This window comes from Haemaphysalis longicornis, unplaced genomic scaffold (assembly GCF_048455015.1).
Source record: "Haemaphysalis longicornis isolate Haplotype H1 unplaced genomic scaffold, Haemaphysalis longicornis Haplotype H1 scaffold_3, whole genome shotgun sequence".
NCBI classification, from domain to species: Eukaryota; Metazoa; Arthropoda; class Arachnida; order Ixodida; family Ixodidae; genus Haemaphysalis; species Haemaphysalis longicornis.
The window spans coordinates 91,902,897-91,926,773 of record NW_027526335.1 but is presented as its reverse complement, the minus strand read 5'-3'; the positions used below and the strand labels follow the sequence as shown (position 1 = coordinate 91,926,773).

At 47.1% G+C, this 23,877-nt stretch overlaps 1 protein-coding gene across 1 annotated transcript in view; it reads right to left on the bottom strand.

Moving 5' to 3' along the window:
- Window positions 1–23,877, bottom strand: part of LOC144174858 (carbonic anhydrase-related protein 10-like) — a 206,100-nt gene that overhangs the window by 105,308 nt on the left and 76,915 nt on the right. Inside the window, exon 2 of the mRNA XM_077703802.1 lies at window positions 16,698–16,745. Within this exon, the coding sequence (XP_077559928.1) occupies window positions 16,698–16,745 (48 nt within the window). The remainder of the gene's footprint in view (window positions 1–16,697; window positions 16,746–23,877) is intronic.

Sequence of the window (23,877 nt, the reverse complement as noted above, 5' to 3'; positions counted from 1 at the left end):
GGACAAAGGGCGTGATGCTCGAAGAGGGTCTTTGTCACCATACTATGAGCTGCGCTATGGCGCTGCACGCAGTTTGGTTGGTGCTGTCATGATAACCTTGAAATACGCTTCCAAATGGCGGGAAATGGGGGAGGGGGGGGGGTAATCAGGAACGGGTATTCAACAGAAGCATCGCCTGAAAAGGACCGGTGACGCAAGGGGAAGGCTCATCGGCGATGCTTTGAAACTCCGAAAAGCATCAAGTGCGACACAAAACCGAACTATGCAAGCACCAAACATGCCATCCCCGGCGAAGCAAGCTAGGGTAGCAACAGGCTTTCTGACTGAGAACTAACTCCGCGGAGCGACGGACAGCCAACATGGCTCAAAACCAAAACATCTAATCCAAAGAAAAGGGAGTGAGGTCGTCCGTGTAGCTTGAGATCGACCGTCCAGCGCGGATTGGACTAAACTCCGCCCCCGGAGAATCATTGAAAAGAAGAAGCAGGGATAAGTGCGGACCCTGGAGAGAAAAACTGATTCGAGAAATAAAAACTGATTTGAAAGAGAACAAAAAAAAAAAAATAAAAGCAAAGCGTTGAGCACACAGGATAAACATTCACAAAGAAAAGAGAGGCAACGAGAGAGGGCAAGATTTAGCCCCAGGGAGTGGGCTCGAACTATGCGGACAAGAAAAAAAAAAAGAGAGAGAAAGAATTAGAGTTGTCGAAAAAGAAAGGAAGCGAAGGAAGGAGGGAGGGGGGAGGGTCAAAGGTGGCCCTTTGTACAACACGATTGCCGGTGCCTCAGTCAATGATCACCGAGTGCTCGCTTTCACTGTACGCTTTGGAGAATTCTGAGCGCCGCCGCTCTCCTCCCGCCTCGCCACTCGGGCCCTGATCACCGATTTCATCCCCCTCGCTTCTCCTCCCGCGCTTCCTTGGATGGAGGGCCCTTCAGTCCCCGCTCGTCCGCCTCCTCCCCATCTCTTTTTGTTGTTTCCTTCGCGTAGCTTCTGCCGCCGCCGCTGAGCTTACACCGGTGCTCCAGAACATCTTGAGCTTGTTACGTGGCCGGTTCTTCTTCTTCTTCTCCGGGAGGCGGCCGCCGGCATTGTTTGGATCCCGCTGGGAGTTTGTCGGCGAGGTTTCTTGTTTCCTCCGCCGGCGGCCGCCTGATTGTCGGGCAGCAGAGGAACGTTTACTTGCGCTCGGCTGCCGATAGCCGAGGGGGCTCGACCGCAGCCCCTGCCGAGGTGGGTAAGTGCGCCGAGGTTTGCTCAAGATTGGAATCGGAAGGAGAGGATGCCGACGGATAAAGGGGCAGCTCTGGGGACAATGGAGCGTCTTTTGTTGCCGTGTTACACTGGGATTGCACGCAGTGGATCGCGAACCCTTTGCTGCTCTTTGTTCGGGAAGAAACACTCCAAATTAGTTGTGCAAACCAATTCGTGGCGCGCAGCGCTGGAAAGTAGCATTGGAAAGTATATGCTCATTCACCGAGAGAGTGGCGGTGGCGGAAAGCTTCTTGTAGCTGAGCTGCCCCCATCCCCCCTCTTCACAGACCTGTTACTTGGCTTCAAACCGAAGGTCATTTGACTAAACTATCCATTTCTTGTCAATACACGACGCGCTTCAATAACGTGTAGGCTAATGCTGCTTGAGGGGAAGGAGCACCTATGGAGACGTTTGACATTTTTGAATGTCTTCGGCGCAGGCTAAAGCGCGCAGCTTCAGCATTCAGAAAAAGAACAATTATTTATCAGTACATTATTCCAGCTAATCTAATCCACCGTACATTGCATCAGTTTTCGTGATTAGCATTTTACATGAATGCTCTCAATAAATTTATTTCAGGTCTTATTTTTTATTCCAGTAAAGAAGAACACAGCATACGGAAGAGCCAGCACAGAATGCATGGAGTATGCTTTCAGACAAAACCAACTTTACAGCGAAAGCCTTGCAACACGCGTACTAATTCGCACATCTTTGAAATAGTTGTTATAGCCGCTTTGACAGCTAAGGCGACTCTTTAACTGCGCTGGCCTTGGCGTGCATATTTCGTTCCAATTGTGGTCGTAATCGTTTGGGGATTACCGCATATTTGAATACCTGGGCTTCCTGTAGGATAAATGCGGTTCCGAAATACTGCCGTACCTCGCTTTCAATAGAAAGGAATGCACCTGTCGTATGTGATAGGTTCAGTAAAGGAACTTATATGACGTTTGGATATCCCGACTGGTTTACCACCGCGGGCAGCTTTCAACTCCGTCTGCGGTCTAGATAACTGAGAGTGACAGTTTTAATACCAATAATGTAACGACACCGCTTCCGAAGCTGTCTCTGCAGGCTCACCACGTACGGTAAAACATCTGTGTAATGAATTGCGCTTCACGTTTCTACGCTGGGACAAAACCGCTATCCTGTGAATTTTAGTTAAGCGAATTACTTCCGAAGCGTGGCAAACGAGACGGAAAATGAAATCGACCTTGGTTTAGTTTTGTCACATCCCGACTGGAAACCACGCCATTCACTTCTCCGATAAAATGAAACAAACAAACAGACAAAAAAGAGTTTAGCGCAGAAATGTTGATTAAATTGTTAAGTAAATCATAAACATACACGCATCAGATTCGTTAATTATGCATTTCATCAGCGAATGAGTGCGGCTCACTTAAAATCCGCAGCCTCCAATAGTTTGTTATTGAGGTTCCACTTTTTTCGGCTTGCTAACGTAACGGCATCCGGGTCGCCCAGTGTCCATCACGAGTATTACGGCGCATGCGCAACAAAGTGCAGATTTTTTTTTCTTTTTGCCCTTTGGAAATTGTGGGGATCGATTGAGGCCCCTCTGCCTCTGAAGAGGGAATCGCAACCATTCGGGCGGGAGTACTGTTCATAGTAAGTATTATGCAACGGCAAACGCAATGCCAACGGCGACAGAAATATGAAGAAAGAAAGCAAATTAGAACCGCATATCAAACGACACCATGGCGAAACGCACGAGGTAGAAAAACTAAACACGAGTCGCAAGCGACGTAAGAACGGCGTATAAAAGTCAGGCATCAACAAGAAGCAATAAAACCAAAGGAACCAGTCAAGTACATCACATCAACCTTTGTATAAACACTGCGCAGTTGGGGCAATCTGCTCTTTAAACAAGCCTTTTGTTGAGCGAGCTGGCTCAGCATGGCGGCCTATCATCCTAAAGGCCTCCAGAGACTATGCAGGCCGATCAGAAGGCTATGTTGTCCCTTGTTACCCCGAGAAATCGAAAAACAGCAGGGTCAAGGCCAAATTTTGTGTTGTATGTGTGCGTCTGTATGCCCTTCAACATCCTCCTCCTCCCTCCATTTTTTTTTCTGGGAAGAAAAGAGCAGAGCATTCCATAAATCAACAAAACAAAGCTCCTTGGTCCCACTCAGCTTGCTTGCACAGCCTTCAATTTGTGCCCCGAAGTAGAAAAAAGTCATTTTTCCTGTAGCAATCTTTGGCTCGGAGCACGGATGTATGCAGTTTAGTCAAATTTTTCGCTGTTAATGAGGTAATACAAAACTGCAGGTTTTGCAAATGAAGTTCTCCGGCCTGATTTAGGGATTGGGGGTAACCGAAAAATTCAGTATGGCTTGCATGGTTTTACTCACGTAACTTGAGTAAAACCAACAACCCCGGAGTGGACGGAGGCCACTGTAAAGCACAGCTCTCTACCTACTAAGGCTGCCTATATTAAACACTATAAAGATCCCATAGCGGAGTGGATATTAGTGAAATATTTGCCACACAGTGGCTATCATTCCATAAAAATGATTTACGAGGTTGGCGCAGCAGTATCGCTTCGTAAAAAAAAGAAAAAAAAAGGACGCAACGTCAATTAGCCGTAAAGATCGGCTTCTCCTTGCCTCTTCTAAAGGTGAAGGCCCTACATGGCCAATTCTGCAAAAATGCGGCGCATTCCAGTATTAGCGCCTGCGTGATACCGAGGTTGTCATTGACCGAGATGTCAACATACCAACCCACAATTTCCATCCCTTTGGCTGCGAACGCGAGTATGCGCCAATGAGACGGGCAAACGCCCGTAAATCCGCATTCTGTCAAGTATTTACCTTTACCCGCGTCTTCTATTGATTTTATATGTTCTTATCTGGTGGAAACTTGATAGTATAAGTGCAATGGTTCTACAGGTAATAAATCAACAGATATGAATTTAACGATACTGTTCCGAAACTGCAAAATAGACAAATTAGAAACCCAGAAATTATTAGGTATTTGCCTTAAAACTGACTTATCCTGGAATACACACGTAGAAAAACTGCGTTATGGACTGAGTAGCACTGTTGGTTGCCTATTTGAAATCGCTTCTCTTATCCACCTTTTGGTAAACAAAATTGCTATATTATACCTTATTTTGTTCTAGGCTATCGTAGTGTTCCTTGGTATGATATTCCAGGTCTACACTCTAATCCTTGTAACCCATAATGTAACTTCTAAACGGAAGTAACCTATAAAATAAAGGTTACAATGAATCCATTTTGATGTTTTCTTTATCCCAGTTCATTCTAAGGGTTACAAGCGTGAAGTTAACAGCTGTTTATAGGTTACATTAATGATTTATAGGTTACATCAACAAAATCTGACATGTAACCTTTACGTTGTAACCTATAAAACGCCCTGTAACCTATAAGAGATGCTCGTCGCGCCTTCTCTCCAGGCGGCCGTTGATTTCTCCGTTGCATGACGGGATATAGAGAAATGGCGGCGCCCGCAGGCCCGGTGGCCGCGTTTTCGCGCCACTCGAGCCTTTTTACCGCTCTGATACCCCTACGATGAAGCGAGGATTGCTGTTACAAGACTTATTTGTCGGCGTGAGTCGCGGAGGCTGCGGCAAGCCCATTTGTAACTGGCAGCGCTACACGGCCCGTTCTTCTACGACCAGTATCAAGTTCGCATGTTGGACCAGTGCCCCGGCGCCAGTGAAAGCGAACTCGGTGAGTATATTCCCGTAACGGTTCCCGTGTTTTCATTGGATGTATCTTTTCGCTGGGGGCTTTTCAATTTGAAATTGCAGCATTAGAGAGGGATTTTCGTTACCTGACTGGTTGCTTCGCTCGACGTTTTCTGTTGTCCGCGAAGGCAATTGAATGAAATCACGGGCGTGCGTTCGTTGCGTCAGACTAGAGCGGACGATCGGGAAAGCCCGTACATTGTAATAGATAACGGCGCTCGTGATCTGCTTTCTGCTCTGCTTGCGCGCCTTCGTCACGTGTTGAGCGTTTTGTTTACGCTGTTGGCTGCATCGGGCGCACTTGACGAGTTATTGGCCCGTGTAATTGTCAGGTAGCTCTGTTTGAATGAATTTTTTCTCATTAAAATCTTATATTACCGCGCTATTCTCTGGTTATTATCATTTTGTTTCAGCCGTCGGGAAATGTTCATTTTTCTCGCTGCATATATTCGGAATGGTGTCTAGTTTATTAGTCTTGTAGTAATATATCCGGATAAACAGAAGGTGTGTGCTGCAGAAAAGTACTCCACTAAATGCTGCCCGAAATTTCTAAACTCACTTTTGCCCAGCACAAGCCTCTTTTTTTTGTGTGTGAAAGTTTGCCCTACCGCACAGTACAACACTTTTCATTTTTGTCATTCGTTTCCTTGACTGGGTAAATTTGGTGTTAGTTATTTTGAGACAGCGGGCCATTTTCACCATGTTAAGTGGGTTTATTATTTTCATTCACACAGATTCGTGTGGTATTGCAAGGCAAATGGTTGTCTCGCGTGATCCTAGTGTAGTGCAGTAAAGCGACTTTACAGAATGGTGGTATGTATGAGCCAGCATGCAGGCTGATTGATTGTTGTTTTTTGATGACAGAAATTGTGACGAATTACACGGAGACAGGTGGAGGTGTAAAAATTGGTACTGCACCCTCATCGGTTCCTGGCTGTTCGAAAAGTGTGGTTGCATCTGGCTACCTATGCTATGACTTATCAGCACTACTGTTTTTCTTGCAGGCAGTGTTCCTTGAGCTGACAACCAGGACTCCCCTGCGTATGACACAGGTTGAAATGAAGTCTGATTTCTGTGGAAACAACGGTATGAAAATGCAATAACTAAAGCTCATTCATTCAAATATTCTTTGTAAAGATGGCACCCAGGCCTGCACAGACAAAAGTATGATTCACTTGTAAAAATGCGAGGCCTTTCTTTAGATGTTATGATGTTATATTTCGTATCTTATTTTGCCTCATATTTAGTGACTCTTTCGATCAGTTCGTTACTACATGAACGTTATGAATTCACATAACGATTTCCTCAGCATGGAGCTTTGTAGTTTTTTAGCAACTTTAGCTATCCTATAAGATGCGTGGTTTTGCAGAGCCAACAAGAAGAACTCTTTTTCGTAAAGAGCTCTTTAAGTAAGCTCCAGTGGTTAGTGAGTGCTTGTGCTTCTTTTCTTCGTCTTGTCAAGTTTGAGGTGTTCTTTCATTATGAATGTATGCCAACTGCCCAGCTCTAAAGCCTATTACATTTTAACCGAAATAACCCTTCGAGTGTTACAGTTACACACCTTCTGGGAATGCCACTTGAAGATCGGTGCAAGTTCTAGATGTATCCTCTCCCACAACACCTCTGGACGAAGAAAAAATGTAAGTTGGCGATTCCTTTTTACTTATAGCCGAGGAAGAAACCACCGATACGAACACTTTACTGAAATGAAAAATGTTTCGGCTTCCACGTGGGATCCTTGTTCAAAATGAAACTGCCAGTACAGGAGGGGGAGGGGGGGGGGGAGGGGGTAAGATGTTTAAGTACAGCCAAAAATGTGACGCAGACGGCGTCAGCATCATGAAAGCACGTTTCCTGGGTTTAGTGCGACGTTCACTGTGTTGCGTGTACTAGTGATCCCACATGAAGGCGCGGAAATGTTTTTGTTTTCTCTGTTGCAAATGTATGTCAGTTTATCTCGTAGCCCAAACTCTCTGCCTGTTCTGGGTGAGCATGCAGAAAGATTTCGAGAGATAAACTGGAACACGGCACGATTAAAATTCGGGAAGGTTGGCCGGTATGACTGTAATGGCTTCGCGTTCTTCTGAACAATGCGGCCAAATTACTGTGTGTAACGATTACTGAAATGATGTGAAATTATCTGAAAGGCCGTAAATACCTCCTTCTCTGGTGTGGCCTTTCATTTCATGCTCTGGTCTCCGCCTTCATTTTCGTGCAATATATTTTTCGTACTTCACGTGTCTGTGGTTTGGTCTGAGGGGCTTATGGTTGTACTGGATTTTGTTCTTTTTCTGAAATTTTCTGTAGATGGCTCTTCAAGGTGGGGAAATCCAAGTGATGGCCCCTAACATATATACCTCCATCTGCGGCAGCAGGGAACAAGTTATTTAGATGACCTCGGGAAATATTCAGCGTGCCCTGATTTTGTGCCTGCTTGTGTACTACGTAAATTGCGAAGCTTATCTCTGAATTTTTCCAAGCGCCTTTTTTCATGTAGGAAATTATAGATCCCATTTAAAATTTGTCCAAAAGACAGATTGCAATCGGCCTAGAAACTTGTTAGTGCAGCATAAAAAACGATAACTTGGCGTGGAAATCACAACTCAGGTGGAATTGTAAAGAGGAACCTAAGAGGGAAGTGTAAAGATGGATTCGTAAAGACGAGTGAATTCCAAGTGTAATATTAGACTCTGAGTGAAAAATTCAGGGAACATAGCCATAAACACTGCTTTGTATGAAACCGTGAATTTGTAATAAATGTTCTTTCTACTTTCCGACATTCTGCGTGTTTTCTGTGGGGAACCATGACAATAACGCTGTACTGGGAAAGTGAACCTCTGAGAACCATCTTATAAATGTAGCTCAAACTCGAATTCGTCTGAAATTGTTCAATGGCATTATCCAAACAATTAGAAATACTTTGCATAAATCCGTGCAAATATTGAGGCAAAGAATCTGTATATTTGGCCATGTTTGTGAAGCTGTTCAAGCAACATTATTAAATAGGTGTAATAAGGATATATGAATAAACCGAATTTTACCTGGAAGACTAAAGCAATATAGGAAACACCAATTCTCCCAGGAATCCGCACTCGCCTAATACTCATTAAGGAACGATAATAACATTGGGGTGGTTCGCAGCTTTGCTTGTTAATAAATAGCCCACAGGTGTTTCATAATAATAAATGTGAAAGTTCAAAACTACCAACTTCTGGAAATGTGCTCCTGTCAAATGCGCAAACATGTGTCCATGTAAGTCAATTCTCTTTTGATAATCATGGCCTAAGTTGTCAGACAAGAATGTTTGGCTTAAGGCTATGTTATCACAACTTTGGCGTCCTTTTGAAGTATGCTATCAAGTGCATGTTTCCACTAAGGCTTGCTTTCACTAAAGCCTAATGTTGTTTAACTAAAGCTCAAATTCATGCCCGCAATTTGCCAAAAGACCTATCATGCCTGTTTGATACTGGTTTCTTAAACGGCACAATGCTGATGCGAACATCAAATTTAGTTATGCCTGTTTATAAGACTTAAGCGTTGCCAATACTCACGAAGATTTTTGGGTGACAACCTGGGTAACGATTATCGAACAGGTAATGCAATGCATATTATTAAGAGAACATTTTCAAGCTTTCTGGCACCGCAATTTTAGGAATTATAGAAGTGACTTCTCTTCTAGCTTCAGCCATGTGGCCGGCAGTTTATTCAAGGGACGAACAAACGACACCTGACGCAAAAGCTTAGACGGTGCAATGGACAGCATGGTCGCACATATCGTCTTCCACTAACGCGATGTTTGTTTACCACGCGGGAAAGGCGCCTTCGGGGTGTCGCCACCGCGGCGCCGGCGAAAGCGCGCGTGGCGCGCAACATGGCACCTTCCAGGTGTGGCCTTGGACGGCGGTACATGTAACTTATATAAAGGTATAAATGCTGAAAGCTGCAAAGTAACCCATAACTGAGTAACCTTTACGTGTATACGTATATAAAGGTTACGAAGATATAGGTTACATTTGTACCTTATAAATTATAGGTTACAAAAATTCGAAAATGTATACCTCTATTAAGGGTTACCCAGCTTAGAGTGTACTCACAATTACGATAGAGCGATTATATTACAAAAAAAGTACTCGGAATTTTCCAGTATTACTACGGGAGAGTTCCGGATTTAAGAACCCATGATTTATATTCAAAACGAGGTTTGCTTAAAGCTAGTAAAGTATAATATTACAAATTGCTACAGTACATCAAAAATAATAACGTCTAATAACCACTATACACCTCAGCCAGCGAGTCGGTACTGCCTGCGTGGTGGACTTAGAAAAACACCCAAGATCCGTACTAGTTACGGTAAACAACATACTGATTTCCAGATACCACTGCTCTTAAATAAAATTGAGGAACAATATGATTGTAGCGAACGGTTGTCTAACAAATTCATTTAAAAATGCCTCTAGAGCTTTGTATCGAATGCTGTTATTGCTGTTTTCAGTCTGTAAATGGGCTATTATACTTATTATATGTATGCTATATTTTTCCAAGATGTACCTTTAAACAATAAGTTGTGTGTTTGTAAGCTGCAAACTATTTTTTGTTCTATTTAAGTGTTCTGCAGCTTTATGGGAGAGCCTGCGAATATACGTATTCATCCCTAACCCCTCACCCTACTCACGCTTCGAGTGTATTTTTTGTGTGTAGGAAATTTAATGTTATTGTGTTGATTTGATGGACCGCTCGATTGCCGCGTGGAGCAGGACCCTCTGTCAGGCTTCACTTTCCATAGATTGGAACGAAGTGAACAAATTAGAAACTTGAAACTCGAATGCAGAGGAAAATTAATAATAATTTAAGCAGTCGCTGTTGAACAGTGCCTTGATGTTCAGTGATAGCTTGACTTTTCATCAGAGGAATCGTAATTCACACGGCCGCAGGACGCCACCTTTTCCAATGATAAATGTGCGACACTGGGACATCACTTTATGTTGTAATGGATCTACACATCTCTCTTTTCGGTTGACGCTCAGAACCAGCATTCTCGCATTTGTAAAGTCAGCTTTCGTGCACTGCGTGTAAGGCTCGCCATGAAGCCTCGCTTGCAAATTCAATGTTATTTTTATTTGCTTTCAGCGCTCGTGGCTAAGCGCGAAAAACCTGGTAAGATACATTTAAATACTGGGGCTACAAAACTTCGCTCAGCAGCTTCCCCGGGGAAATCCAACGGCTCAAAGAGAGGTCGTAACCAGTCCATGTTTGAGAGATAAAATGTGCAGGCTAGAGACACAGCGGCGAGTGCCAAAGCTATCCGGTGCCTATGAAATTCTTTGAGGATGACGTTCCAATGGGTGCCAAAATGTTTGCCGTCATCCGAATCAGCTGTCATTTCAACCCGGCTGCTGTGGTGCTCGGTTTTCTGCTGTTTCAACCGAGTTTATTATGCAGCCGAAACGGAGAATCGTTGAAGTCAGATAGCATTTGAAATACTCGCCACCCGTTGCTAAATCGAATCCCCTAGTTTGTTTTGGATTATCAGGCAGAAACGTGTATTCGCATATCTTGTCGTTAATTTGGATCTGTTTTGTAAGTACTGGTTTGTAAGTACTGGTTTGTATTCTTTTGCTTGTTGTGTAGTTACACTATGTATAGTGCGGCAAAAAATCCTCTTTCTTCATAATATGTCATGGAGCCTCAATCATCCCGAGGTTGACACCATGCCAAAGCTTGAAGTTCTTTACGTCTGGCTGATAACCATTTATGGTATCAAAATACATTCGGAACCTCTACCGTATTGCAGCATACACCATAGGGCAAAGACTTCGACCACGTACTCGTTGGGGCTTAGAATGGTCCTATTTGGCGTCGTGTAACACTTCAGAACAGTGAAAAAGCCAGTGCTCAACCTATGTTCTTTTTTTTTTGTTCGTCGAGCATTTGCACCTTTGAAACAGCGCCATTCTAAGTTTCCCACACCTCTTTTTGACAAACCGGAGTGATGCAGCCCGTGGGCCAGGGATCCTCCAATAGCCGATAGAGACTATAGTTAGCTCCGACCTCCGGGTGCTCTTTAACCAACCCCAAACTTTCTGTGCGCCGCCATGCAGAATCGAATCCGTGACGCAGTGGCTTAGCCACTGGGTTACTGCGGCGGGCGTTAGATAAACACCTCCCCCCAACTCTAGCGTCACGCGGTGCTGGGGAAAGACGAATGCGGGAAGCGGAGGTCTCCGACTGGCGTGGCGTGTAGCATCCGCGATGACACCACACGCTCGCAATAACAGCCATAAATAGAGCGGCAATGAAAGAAAACACAAGCTCGCAGCAGCTCTGCCTAATGCGTGCCTCATCCCTGCCGGGCGCTGACACGCGACACTCTGGCATAACAAAGGCTTGCTTCGTCGAGCCGAGACATAAGCACAAAAAAAGATGGCGAGATACGTGCTGTTCCTCGCGGCTCCATTACAAAGGAGGGGAGCCAACCTGGGCCGCATTATACTCGCTGGGGTGCCGGAACGCGTCATGAATACCACGATCATCGAGCGGCCTGCCTACAAATGCCGCCGCCGCTGCCGCCGGCAAGCTGCTGGCTCCGAACGAATAAGAGCGGCACCAGATCGAAGCACCTAGGGGAACTCACGTCCACCCACCACCTATACACGTGCTCGGCCGGCAGGAGGTAGAAACGAGGGGAGGAAAGTGGGTATGCCCTCCCAATGGGCTGCGCTGCCACTACTACTACTACCGAGAATGGTAATAACGAAAGCGGTGGGACCGGGGCGGAGAAAGAGGTGACGAGTATGCGGCGGGGTCAGCGTCTTTCTCCGCAGTACAACTCGCTCCCCATTGCCTGCCAAGTGGATTCGATCACTCTCATCTTGTTCCCCGCAGCGTTCTATATCGACAGTAGCCGCCACTTAAGTCCGAATGCACCTTTTGTGGATTATGCGTGCAGAAGGCTCATTACCGCCTTTCTTTTTATTTCGTTAAATTTTGGGTCACGCAACATGAGAACGAAGAACAGAGGATTGCGATGAATGTGGGGGTAAATCAGGAAACCATGAAGAACAAAATTAGGACGTTGAGTCTGCGTAATTAGAGTAACGAGCACAATTGTGCCAGGAGGATTCGATGCCTCCAAACACGAGAATACACAGCGAGAAAGAGGAGTACCAGTACTAAGTGTACTTTCCACAGCAGCCAGGTTAAAGCATTAATAGCTCTCAAAGCCTTTCTCTTCTATCCAAGTATACCCAGTAACCCTGCTTTCAGCTCGGCACACGGTAATGACAAAAGAGTCAAAGCAAAGTCGATGACTGAGGACGCCATACGGGATTTGACCCCAGCCCCCCTCACAAAAAAAATCTATTTGCACTGTTTTTTACCCTATTGAAATCATGACGTTGTGAATTTCTCACTGAACCAGCTCAGGTCGCTTTTCTATGCGATCGCATGCACGGCGCAGTGATCGCTGGTTTCTCTCCGTCGGTAACGGAGATAGGACATTAAAGTGGGTTGCGACAAAGACGACGTACGGAGTTTCTCACTGTATAGAACCCCCCCAAGCAATCATGCCGCTGCGCGAAGACTTTGCAAAGCTAGACGAAATGTGAGTAAGTGGATTAGGCAGTTAAGTGATACTTAAAAAGCGTTGTAAATTAGGACAGCCCATAAAATGCGTCGCTGTATCCGCTACCACAAAACACTCTCTTTTCATTATGCGGCTGTGCTAGATTTCCGACTAGGTTTGAATTCTATCCGTGTGGAAAGTCACTATATCCGCACAAGCTCTCGAAGCGAGTCCAATTCATCACGATGCGTTGAGAATTCTGCACTGTGTCTGGAAGGCACATTATCTTCGAATGGTCCGTGTCGTCTGTTAAACTCAAACCAGATTGGCTTCCTAACGCTTGGAGTGAGCGAGTGAGTAAGTGAGTGAATGAGTGAGTGAGTGAGTGAGTGAGTGAGTGAGTCAGTGAGTGAGTGAGTGAGTGAGTGAGTGAGTGAGTGAGTGAGTGAGTGAGTGAGTGAGTGAGTGAGAGAGAGAGAGAGAGAGATAGATAGAGAGAGAGAGAGAGAGAGAGAGAGAGAGAGAGAGAGAGAGAGAGAGAGAGAGAGAGAGAGAGAGAGAGAGAGAGAGAGAGAGAGAGAGAGAGAGAGAGAGAGAGAGAGAGAGAGAGAGAGTTCCTTTCGACATGAGTAACACAAAAATACTCAAGTAGTGCCAAGCACGGAATACTGACTAAATGAGCGTGCCTGATAGTTACTAGCGTCATTTAGGAGACCTCAAGCGATATCTTTCTGCCAGCAAGAGGCACGACCACCAGGCAAACAACGTCCGTCGTCGCCAAGAGCGCGTTCTCGGTATAGCCTCGGCATCCTACTCGGAACCGCAGCGGTGACTTCCGCCGGCGGCAGCGAAGAGTCGGTGGACAGCGCCGGAAGCAAGAAGAGGAGGAAGCTGGCGGGAGGCCCCTCCAGCGGGCGCTTCCTACCGGAAGTCATTTGAGCCGGCAGCAGCCAGGCGCCGTCCGCCCCGGAACACACGGCAAGGAAAGAGCAATCCCCGCCTAATTGTCGATACGGGCACAGTCCTAATTGCAATTAGCGAGGACTCCTCTGCCGGCGGAACGGGCCGCACGGGACCGTTTAATCCGGACGCAATGCTCCCCCATTGTACGCGAGCGGGCCAGACGCCGCCTCGGGTACTCGCCCGAGCTCTCAACAAGTACGCGGCCGTCTTTTTCTTTCTCCTCCTCTCAGCCCTCTCTCTTCCCTCTCTCTCTCTCTCTGTCTCTTTCTCTCTCTCTCCCGCCCTCGGACGGCCCAGCGTATACATTCGAAATACAACATTACAGTTATTTTAGCTCCTCGACGAGAAGCCTCCCTAAATCTGGCCGTTGCAGTCTCCCGCTGAATTTGAAGCCTTTCGATAATAATACATCCAAGTGCGCTATCATAAGCCAGTGCTGCGGCGTTCTGAACGTCCAGTATGTTATGAGAAGAATGTACGTCTCAACAGCGACCAACTAAGCCGAAATTTCGTAGCTTTGTAGCAGTACATACGCACCGCACCTATGAGTTTTCCTTTCCATCGATTGGAGGCTTAACCAAAAATAGAACCCTTCATTGAGTGAAATTCCCTAGCTACCGACCGTTACAGGAATCTCTACTAGTTCGGCTTTCTTGTACTGGGTTTTAGGGTGCGCTCACTTTTTTGGGGGGTTGGAGTCTGCTGGCTCATTCGGCGGTGTTCACTACGTCTGCGGAAACGTGGAAAGTGGAACACGAAACGAATGGCCCCTCACTAACGAGCCGGGATGAAGAGGGACGTCTTCACGGCACGCGACTCCTTGCTCTAGCGGCGGTACACCTGCATATCGGGATGCGTACGTGCCCAATTACGACTTCATAAGCCTTGATCCGCTCATTCCAAGAGTCTTTATGTAGGCATCGAACAATTCCTGCTCCCGGTATCAGCCATCAAGCGGTCTGTCTTTTCCTTCTCCCCGATTGCTTTGACATCGCTTAGTGCGCGACTTTTGTGTTACAGTTAATGCTCGCCAATTCCAACTCCAAGGAGACTATAAAATTGTTCGAATTAAGCGGAGTTCGAATTAGTGGGCGGGCGCTAGAATGAATGGGAATCGCGCAACACTGCGCGGGCAGAACACAAAAAAGCCCCCTACGGACTCGTTATCGCGAATTAGGCGCTACTACACGTTTGTGGCAGGCGATTTCGTAAATAAAGCTTCGTATATAATAATGGCATGCGCTGGAACATTGTCGCCGGTGGCGCGGCGCCCTCTGGAGACGCGAAGTAAGGTGTTGCACGAGCGTAGCGCGCGCGTCGCGCTGTCGTTTTTCTGTTTCGTTGTTTCGCATCTCTAGTAAATTTGGTTTGGTGTGGACTTGGAACTCATTGAAATCACTCTGGGCCGACTTCTTCTGCCAGGATCGATGGAAACCAGGGGATCATAGTTAGAATTAACCGTTCTGGATTCCGACGCGTTCGAACTATCGGGAGTTTTCCACCATTTAAATATACCGGGTTGTGGCGGGACCGGGGCGTGAGTTAGAATTAACGGAAAGTTGGAATTAACCGAGTTTGAATTCACGAGCTTTTACGGTAGTACGTTACACACAGAGGGGGATTTCAGATAAGCTCGAACAACGTGTGTCTTGTCGACCTCTTCAAGTTACTTGAAATTGTTTGTATCATTCCCTGATTATTCTAATGTCGAGGTTGAGCAATATATCTCCGGGAAAAAGCTTGTCTACCTGTGAAAAAGGTGGACCCGTGCCGCTGAATGCCCATGCACCTCTGCCAACTTTGCCGGCGTCTATGTACGAAAATATTTACGAGGCGCAATTCGTAAATTTTATGCTCAATTTAAACCTGTTGTACATTTCGCTAAAAAAGTATTGTTGCTGTAAAGCTCTTGTAAATTTGCTCTTGTTGCTGTAAATTTTTGTAAAGCTCTTTCAAGATGTTGACTGCTCAATTTACATTGGCTAAAAGTAAAAACACCTCGCACCATATCGGTACTGGAGTGTGTACAGCGCGTGTATTAAGCCTTGTCAGCCATCCTCCCCGCGGGATGCTCAGACAGGACACAGTGATATAGCTACGTCCTTAAGATTTGCATATATCTGATCCTTTGTACGAAAGACAAAAGGTTACAGCTGAGGTAAAATCACACAGAATGCATTAGAAAAATGGAATTTTCAAAGATAGCGTTTCACGCCATAAACAATCATCACCGTATTGAAATTGTACACTGCTGTGCAGCACAGGATTACCTGTCTAGCTAAAGTTACTTTGCGTGTAGGTATTTCCTTAAAGGGTACACACAGGCATGTAGACTACATGTACCTACTGCGGATCCCTTAAATTTGGCGCCACATGTGTCAGGACTGAATGCCGTGGGGAACGCGTGCACTATACTCGGTGACAACTTAAGAACGGCACCGGCAGTTGCCGCTGTGCCTTATCACCGTAGCCGGATGTTTCTCCGCGCGGCGCAAGTAGGACGTTACTGGGAATATTTTGAACATGGCGTGAGCCGTTCCCGTGATTTTTTGGACTTAATATGCTTATAAATGACTCCAGTGACGACAAACAAACTGCGTGAGACAAGGCAGACGATATCACACACTCATAGCAAACTCTTTTCAAAACGCGCGCGCCCTGACGTCACGGGTCCGGTGCTTTGGCGGAGTGATACACTACATGAGGTGGTGCCGTTCTTGAGTTGTAACCGAGTATAGTCATCACTATTCCGTTTTTCTGCCGCGGCACTTGGAAACATTTCGCGCTACGTACGAAAAATGTGGCCGCTTGACTTCGAAAACTTTGCCGTAAAAACAAATACTCATAACTAAGCAATTACTTTGTAAATGAGTACTATTAAACGTACCCTGAAAAAGCAGGCAATAAATGGCGCTTTCCATCGCTTGAGTGTCTGGGTACCATTCCAAGCGTTCAGATGTAAACGGAACGCAAGTATTGCTATCATTGTATCGTCCCCTATATGACGTCCAGACACGCGACGGCAAAGCAAATTACTGCGCTGCATGAACGGTTCCAACGGAAATAGGTTTCATTTCGATGCGCCTCGTCGAAAAGCAAGTATTGGAAGCGTATCCCCCGCTCATCTACGATTTGGTGGCCCAAAGGCATCTTTAAATATGTATACTTATAAATCAATAGATTGCGTGCTTACCTGAAATTCCGTCATAGGTCCACCATTCTTCCCAGTTGCCTAGGACAGCTGCAAAAATACATAGAGAAAGGAAGCCATTAATTAAGTTGCGACGTTGAACTGTTAATTACACTAATTTCAAGAAATATTTACACAATATTGCGCAATAACGAACACCAATGCTGGGAAGAAGTTCGCCGGGCTCTCTTGGTGTGCGGCAGAAACTAGGTGATTCGGGATAGAAAGAAAAGTATGGGAGGTAACATCGAACCCGGGAGCTGAACGGGAGAAGGAAGGCGTACCGATTCACGGACTGGTCTTTTGCAACCAGCTCATCCTTACATGCTGACTGCCGCGCCGAGCTTCAGTGTTTTAAGTGTCTGCATTCCTGCTTACGCATATTTCATTAAAATTGAATCCGGCCGTTCTTGTTAATGCCAATTTAAAGAGACTAACACGAAAAAGCGTTGCCATATACAGAATACTTCTGCACAAATGGTGCTTTTCGACGTCTTTTTTTTTGTTTTTCAAATACCGTAAGCGAGTGGAACACACCCCCTCTCACACTGGCAACGCAGCTAATAATTTAAAAAAAATATTTTTCTTGTCAGCCCACCTACATTGGCATTGTTAATTGACACGGAAACGCAGACACGACAAGTTTGTGTTCACGTGTGTGTGGCGGGTTGTATTCCACGTGTTGTGCCTTGAGTACGTGCTAATTTTTGGTATATGCTTGGTGAAGGTGTCTGTCTATTTATTGGCGTGTGTTTCCACTGGTCAAATAATATCTACGGGAGAATGACACTGCCCCTAAATAAATAAATAAATAAATAAATAAATAAATAAATAAATAAATAAATAAATAAACAGTAAACTTAACAGTAAACAGCGACCTGTCTATAAAAGTAACGATCATGACAAAGCAACGTTCAGCATACTGTTGACTGCCAGGAACAACTACACTGGGCAGCTGACCTTGAAACTTTACTTGAAGCAACTCTTATTAAGGCATCGGCGTGGCCCTTTGAACGTAATACGGGTAAGCCTTAAACGATCGAAAATGTTAAAGTCGCGATACGCCGTACACCCCAGATAAGGTTTGTGACTCGGTATGATCAATAAAAGCCCATTGACGAGCCGTCTGCTTCTGCCTGGGCCCGAGGGATCGATTCCTAGTCATGACGTGCGCACTTTTTTATTTAACGAGAACTGCAGTAGTAGTAGAACGTCTTGGTCAGAAGCGAAGAGCCGACGTGTTAGTGCCAGCATGTTATAGTCGCCGGTAGCCGCGACGCATGCGCCATGCAGCTACCGGCGACAAACAGCTGTTAACGTCGCGCTCCGAGCTAAGCTTGTGTTTGTAGGCGCCTTACGCTGAACTGTTGACAGTTGCTGTCTGTAAGACTATTGATTGATTGATTGTGGTGTTTAACGCGCCGACGCAACGCAGGCGATGAGGCGCGCCGTAGTGGAGGGCTCCGGATTAATTTTGACCACCTGGGGATCTTTAACGTGCGCCGAAATCTCGAACACACGGGCGTTTTTGCTTCTCGCCTCCATCAGAAAAGCGGCCGCCGTGGCCGGGAATCGCACCCGCGACCTGTCTGTAAGACTAGTGGCTTGGAGTATTTGAGAACGTTTCCCTCCGTGCGCTTCATATTCAATGTTTTCGTTCCTTATTATGTTTTGTTCCCATTTGTATTTTGCCTCTCCTCCGAAGCCAGAAGCGGTGATGGGCTGGGGCATAATAAACAGATAATAATCATGACCCCCTCCGTCAAACGACAACGAAGCGTTTTTTTTTTTTTACTTCGGCGTTTTCGCGTTGCACACGCCTAAAGGCACATTCCCACTGGCGATTTGTCTCGTCGCGCGACGGCGCGCGTCGCGCGATGAGGCCTTGAGGTGGTGTTCGCACTTGCGATGAGCGGATGCGACTGCGTTCAGCGCAGCTGCTTCCCGACTTGTACGACCTCGTTGGTGCGTCAACCATTCGCAGTCAAAGAAAATGATGTTACGCGACAAAAGCAGGTGGAAATCAAACTAAAACACATGCTACTAACCTGGAGCAATGCCGAAAACATTTGCGGGTTGCGGGAGGAGCAGAAAATAACAAACTCAAGAAGGCTCTTTTCAACATATTATTGCACGAAGAAATGCACACGCTTGCTTTCACGCCACAACACCCGCATCACGGCCCACAAATGTCGCTTCTTTTCACAGGCGCAAAGTTCTGACGCCACCGAACTCTACGCGTGTTTACCAGTCGCCGATAGAACGATGAGGCTGCAAGTCAACCTACCGTCTCGCTGTTCACCTAGCTCTATACGATGATTACTTGCTTTTACAATCCATACACGCTTCTCCACACTGATGAGTTCCACGCTATTCGTTGATTAGTGCACGCGTACGCTGAAGCCACTGACCAAAGAACCGATGCACACGGGAAGTTGCTTGCCGGCCCGACCCGGCGGGTACAGCGATAGCGGGCCAAGCACCTGGCCGCCTGGCCGAGCGAGCCAGCGGCGGTGGCGGCGGCGGCTCGTCCTCGCCCGCCCGCCCTACCCGCCCGCAGCGTTTGCATACCGGATGTAAAGAAGCGTTTCGTTTCCGGCTACGTCAGCCTACTCCGCGGCCATGATTGGCTTACCGGTTTTGCGGGGCCGTCGCGCGACGAGGGAATTCGGACCGAGAGCGATCGGCTCCGCCGTCGCAAAACGCCGAAAAGCGACGGCCGGCTCGTCGCTTTGCGACGTCGCTTTTCGTCGCGCGACGAGGCGCATCGCCAGTGGGAATGTGCCTTAAAGCTTCGCTGTAAAATACGCACAGGTAGAAACGAAAAAAAAAAAGAGTTCATAAGGAGGGCGAACGAATCATGGATGACGAAGACACGTGTACGTTCACGCTCAATAACCACTTGGCTTGGCGGTGCGAACGTGGGCATGCGTCTAGCTTGACGTTGCGCCTAACATTACGCTCTTAACGTTGCCCACAGGTAGGCGCAGCTTGACATACAATGAGTTTGACGTTGCTTGACACGCTGTCAGGCTCAGCGTTACGTCGGCGTTACGTTAAGCCTAGGTACAGTCCTAACAAGTCCGCTTAGTCAAGGCTGTCAGTCATAGTAAGGGAGAGACGAAGAAAAACACGCAAAGGGGAAATTATGATTATGTTAATCAGAGATCACGGTTGGCAATTAGTCACTGGTATCTTTCGCATTCACTGTATTATGAAGCGGGTCAAGTGGATGTCGCCGTTATCGTTGTATTTTTTCTTTTTTGCTGTCAGTATAAAGTCGATTGCCAATACTTCTTTTTTTGTTTGTTTGGGCCGTCGAAGCTGTTATGAATGAGCCCGCTGCTGGGCTTTGTTTCAAGACTCCTCGGCTGTGCGTCGAAGCCTCCACTACGTGCGCCTTTCAAGCAGGCCCTCCCTGTCAGTGCCTCACACTTGCCGCCGACAATTCAGGCAAGCTGTGACAAGCCTGGATCAGGCGCCTCGCTATGGGCGCGATCAAACTCCGGTGGCGTGCCGACGCAACAGGCCGAGACTTGCCCCAAGGACGCAGAAGCCCCGCGTCCGCTGCGGAGACCTCCTCTCTCCCCTCTCTCGGACTCAGCGTGCGCCGCTACTACCGACCGCTTACGAACTCTGGAAAGAGTTTGGGTGTGTCTGTGGCGTTCGTGACGTGTGCACAATCTAGAGTGAACGCTTGTTTCGACCGTTGGGTATAAATAAGACCCCTCCAGGCGCTGTAGTGCATTCCTGTTTGAGCAGTGAATCAATGCTGTCACTCTGCTCGAGTCCTGTACTGTAACCTCGCCCGTCGGGGCATTGTTCTTTGGCTTCGGCTCATCTCTCGCTATGAAGTAAACAATTTACGTTTTGCCTTCGGCTTCTGGGCTTCTTCGAGGCAGCAACATTGGCTTGCCGCTCGCTTCAACCACGCTACCACACGGATGTCGGAGGCGACGGAGCTCGGCTCGGATCGGCCTTCCCGAACGCAGCAACGGGTTGTCAGTGGTGGAATGACAACGTTGCAACAAAGCTTAGTTTACAATGTGCTTGTTTCTTGAAGAGCACTCACCACGTTCGCAAACCCGGCTGACCTAAAACGGCATCAATTCAAAACAGCTTACACAAATTTTATTCGGGGCTGGAAATACTGTAAAATATTTTTAACTAGAAGCTTTACTTCCTGCAGAGGCATTAAGGGTCGAGCTCATAATTACAAAAATCTCCTTGTCTACTCAGAACGAAGTGATGAACTATTTTAATCTAGTGGCAAAGATAACGGTAAGCAAAACGGAATGGAACCTGGGCCCTTAAAGTGTTTAAGAGGCCTTTCCAAAGCCGTGCTCTGATTAAGCATTCCCACCACGTCCTCTCACCACGCCCTCTTTCCTGTTTTATCGTTGTGGCTTTAGAAGTTTGCCGGTAATCAAATCTCTTAGCCGTCTTTACGACCTTTAAACGGGAAGACCGCGAGAAGATAACTGAGCAACAAGTTTTTCTCGTCCCTTACTTTTAGTATACAGAACAAAGGCCCCGAAAAAGCTCGAAGAACGAGTTAAGAGGAAGCCCATGGCAGCTATATACACTCGCACGGAACTTTATCCCTCACTTATTCGGCCCAAAGTGCACAGTACATGTCGCGAGTCAGGCCAAATGACTTGCAGGGACTGAGTGGAAGAGAAAAAAAGCAGGATTGTTTCCATGTAGGTCTGAACCACAAGGACTTGCACGAAAAAACTTCCGCACATCCGGAACGAGTTTATCCGGAAGCCCACAGGACCGCGCCGGAAGTAGACGCGCAGAAATGCGCGGTAGTCTTCAAGCTCCCTCTAAAACCCGTCTTTTCCACCGCGAATAACATGGCAGAAGTGCGGAGCAACATGGGACGAAGAGACAGTGGGGACGTGTAGTATAGTGAGGGGGCCAAACGCACCGGAAAATGCGTCCGAGAAAGTTTGCGAGTTTCCGCTTCGGGGGTGCGCTCACGTCGTCAACGAGGGTATTCGAGACAGATCGGATCGCTTTACGACGCCGACGCGGCTCGCATTTTCCTCGTTAACAGCCGGTCACGCAGAGCTATGGGCCGAATCACTCCTCGGCGTTGCGCCGGACGCGGGATAGCGACTCCCGAGCTTCCTGCGACTCCCTTACCTTCCCTGCCTCTCCTCATTCCTGTCGCGTGGCCGAAGAGGAATGGCGCTGAAGGTTCGTTGGGAGAAACACCCGATCCAGAGGACGAGATACGCGCTGGCCGTAACGAGGAGTGAGTGCCTGGCCGTGCTCAGCGAAGCACTTGCGAAGCCGCTACTTGAACGCTAAGTACAGCGCAGTCTGTTCTGTTCAGACTTCCTCCCGGTCTCGCTATCACTTTCTTCTCCCATCGCCTTCTTAAGCTAAGGTACATGGTCCGCTGACATACGCGCGGGAAAGGGAATGCAGTGCTGCTCGAAAGGCGAGGAGTGGTTAGAGCGAAACCACCGTGTCCTGCCGTTCCACCGAACTAGGAATGTTACCATGCAGTCGTCTCTTGAGAACCTTATTGGCCGTCGCCTTTTGTTTCCTCCTCACCCACAATTTTCTTGTTTTGTGGAATCGCTCCTGGTCGTTGGTACGAAATGTTGTCTTACACCGCCGCCGTTACCAGGTGCGTGAAAGCAGAGGAAAGGGGTATCCTACCAAATAAGGAGCTCCACTCGAGAGATGTGAATGCAGGTTGAGAAAATCACAGGCACTTTTGTTACACGGGGATTTTATCACGGGGTTTTTTAACCTTGACATTCTTCGAGAGGAAAGTTGTTAAACTCACTTTCTGTGGGCCCCCTTTCACTCAAGCGCATAGCTGACGACCACGGCCAGTCTAAAGCGGCAAACACCTACTCGCACGAGCAATTCCCTTTCCCACGAGGCGCAGAAAATATCTAGCAGATTGGATGCCTGCGGCAGTAGCCGATCCGGCGGTCTAACGACAGCTAAACCGGTTATCGGGGAGGGACACGCGTTAGCAGGCGCATCCTTTTCCGCTCACGTGTTTCGCCCTTTAGGCAACGATCACACTAGCGTCGAACTTGCCGTGCCGCCCTGCAGACGGCAAGTTCGACGCTAGTCTGCACGTACCTTTACGCAAGCGCAGCCTCAGCGCTACCGCTCTCACACGTGCTTATTCTAACAGATTTCATCAGCCCTCGCAAGACTCGAACTCACTCACAAGACCTTGTCTCTGGTCATGGGATCATGACTCAGGTCCACGAATTCGGACTCAAAACTTATATCAATCTAGACCTCATATTAATTCGGAACTCTTACTGCCTAGAGGTTATTTGAATTCCTAGTTAACGCGGTCTCAGAAATCATGCAGTAAAAGTCCCAACTCATATAGGTTCAATCTCTCCCTCTAGGTCCCACCCGGGCTCAAACGCTAATCGGGTCCGAAACAATTTTGGCCGCCGATTGAGTGCATCAATCCTCGCTGACATCCTGGTTAGCGGTCGTTACCTGCAAGCCAAAAATCAAGACCTCTTTCTTCAACCAAAGGTGGTCGAAACGCGAAGCTTTCTCTGATGCGACCTGAGTCAAAGTCAAAGATGAAAATTCAAACTGCTCCTGCCGTGTCAGAATGGCAGAATCAGACAGACCTCGGCTTCACAACGCGAGGGACGAAGGTTCGATTGCGACCGCGGGAAGCGTTATTTTTTCGTAGGGTGCGATCACTTATTATCACCATCATCGTTTGATAAGACTGGCTGTGTGGAGTTGGCTTTCCTGCAGTGCCTATCGGTGACGGGACGGTCGCTATCAGTCAGGCACAGAAAGCTTCGCTTTAAAAACGAGCCGAGGATCTGATGAATGCTCGTGTGGTCGGCAGGATACATTGTGGGAGCTGAAAGGCACTGACCAATGAATAAAACAAAAACAAAAATAAAAGTGACGTTTCTGCACCCACACGGCAGCCCTGTTCACAAAATCTCTGAGCATTTTTTGCAAAAAAAAAGAGAAAAAACAGAGCTGTAAACATTCTGTGTCAGTTAATGAACAAGGCTGTGGGGCCCGAAACGCCTCTTTTTTTTAATCCATTGGTCGGTGCCTTCTAGCTTCTTCAAAGCAAAAGCAAGAATCGATACATTTCCCTTCGTGTGCACTGCGTTTAAAGACTGACTTCGCAAGGCGGCGTGCACTGAAATGTTCC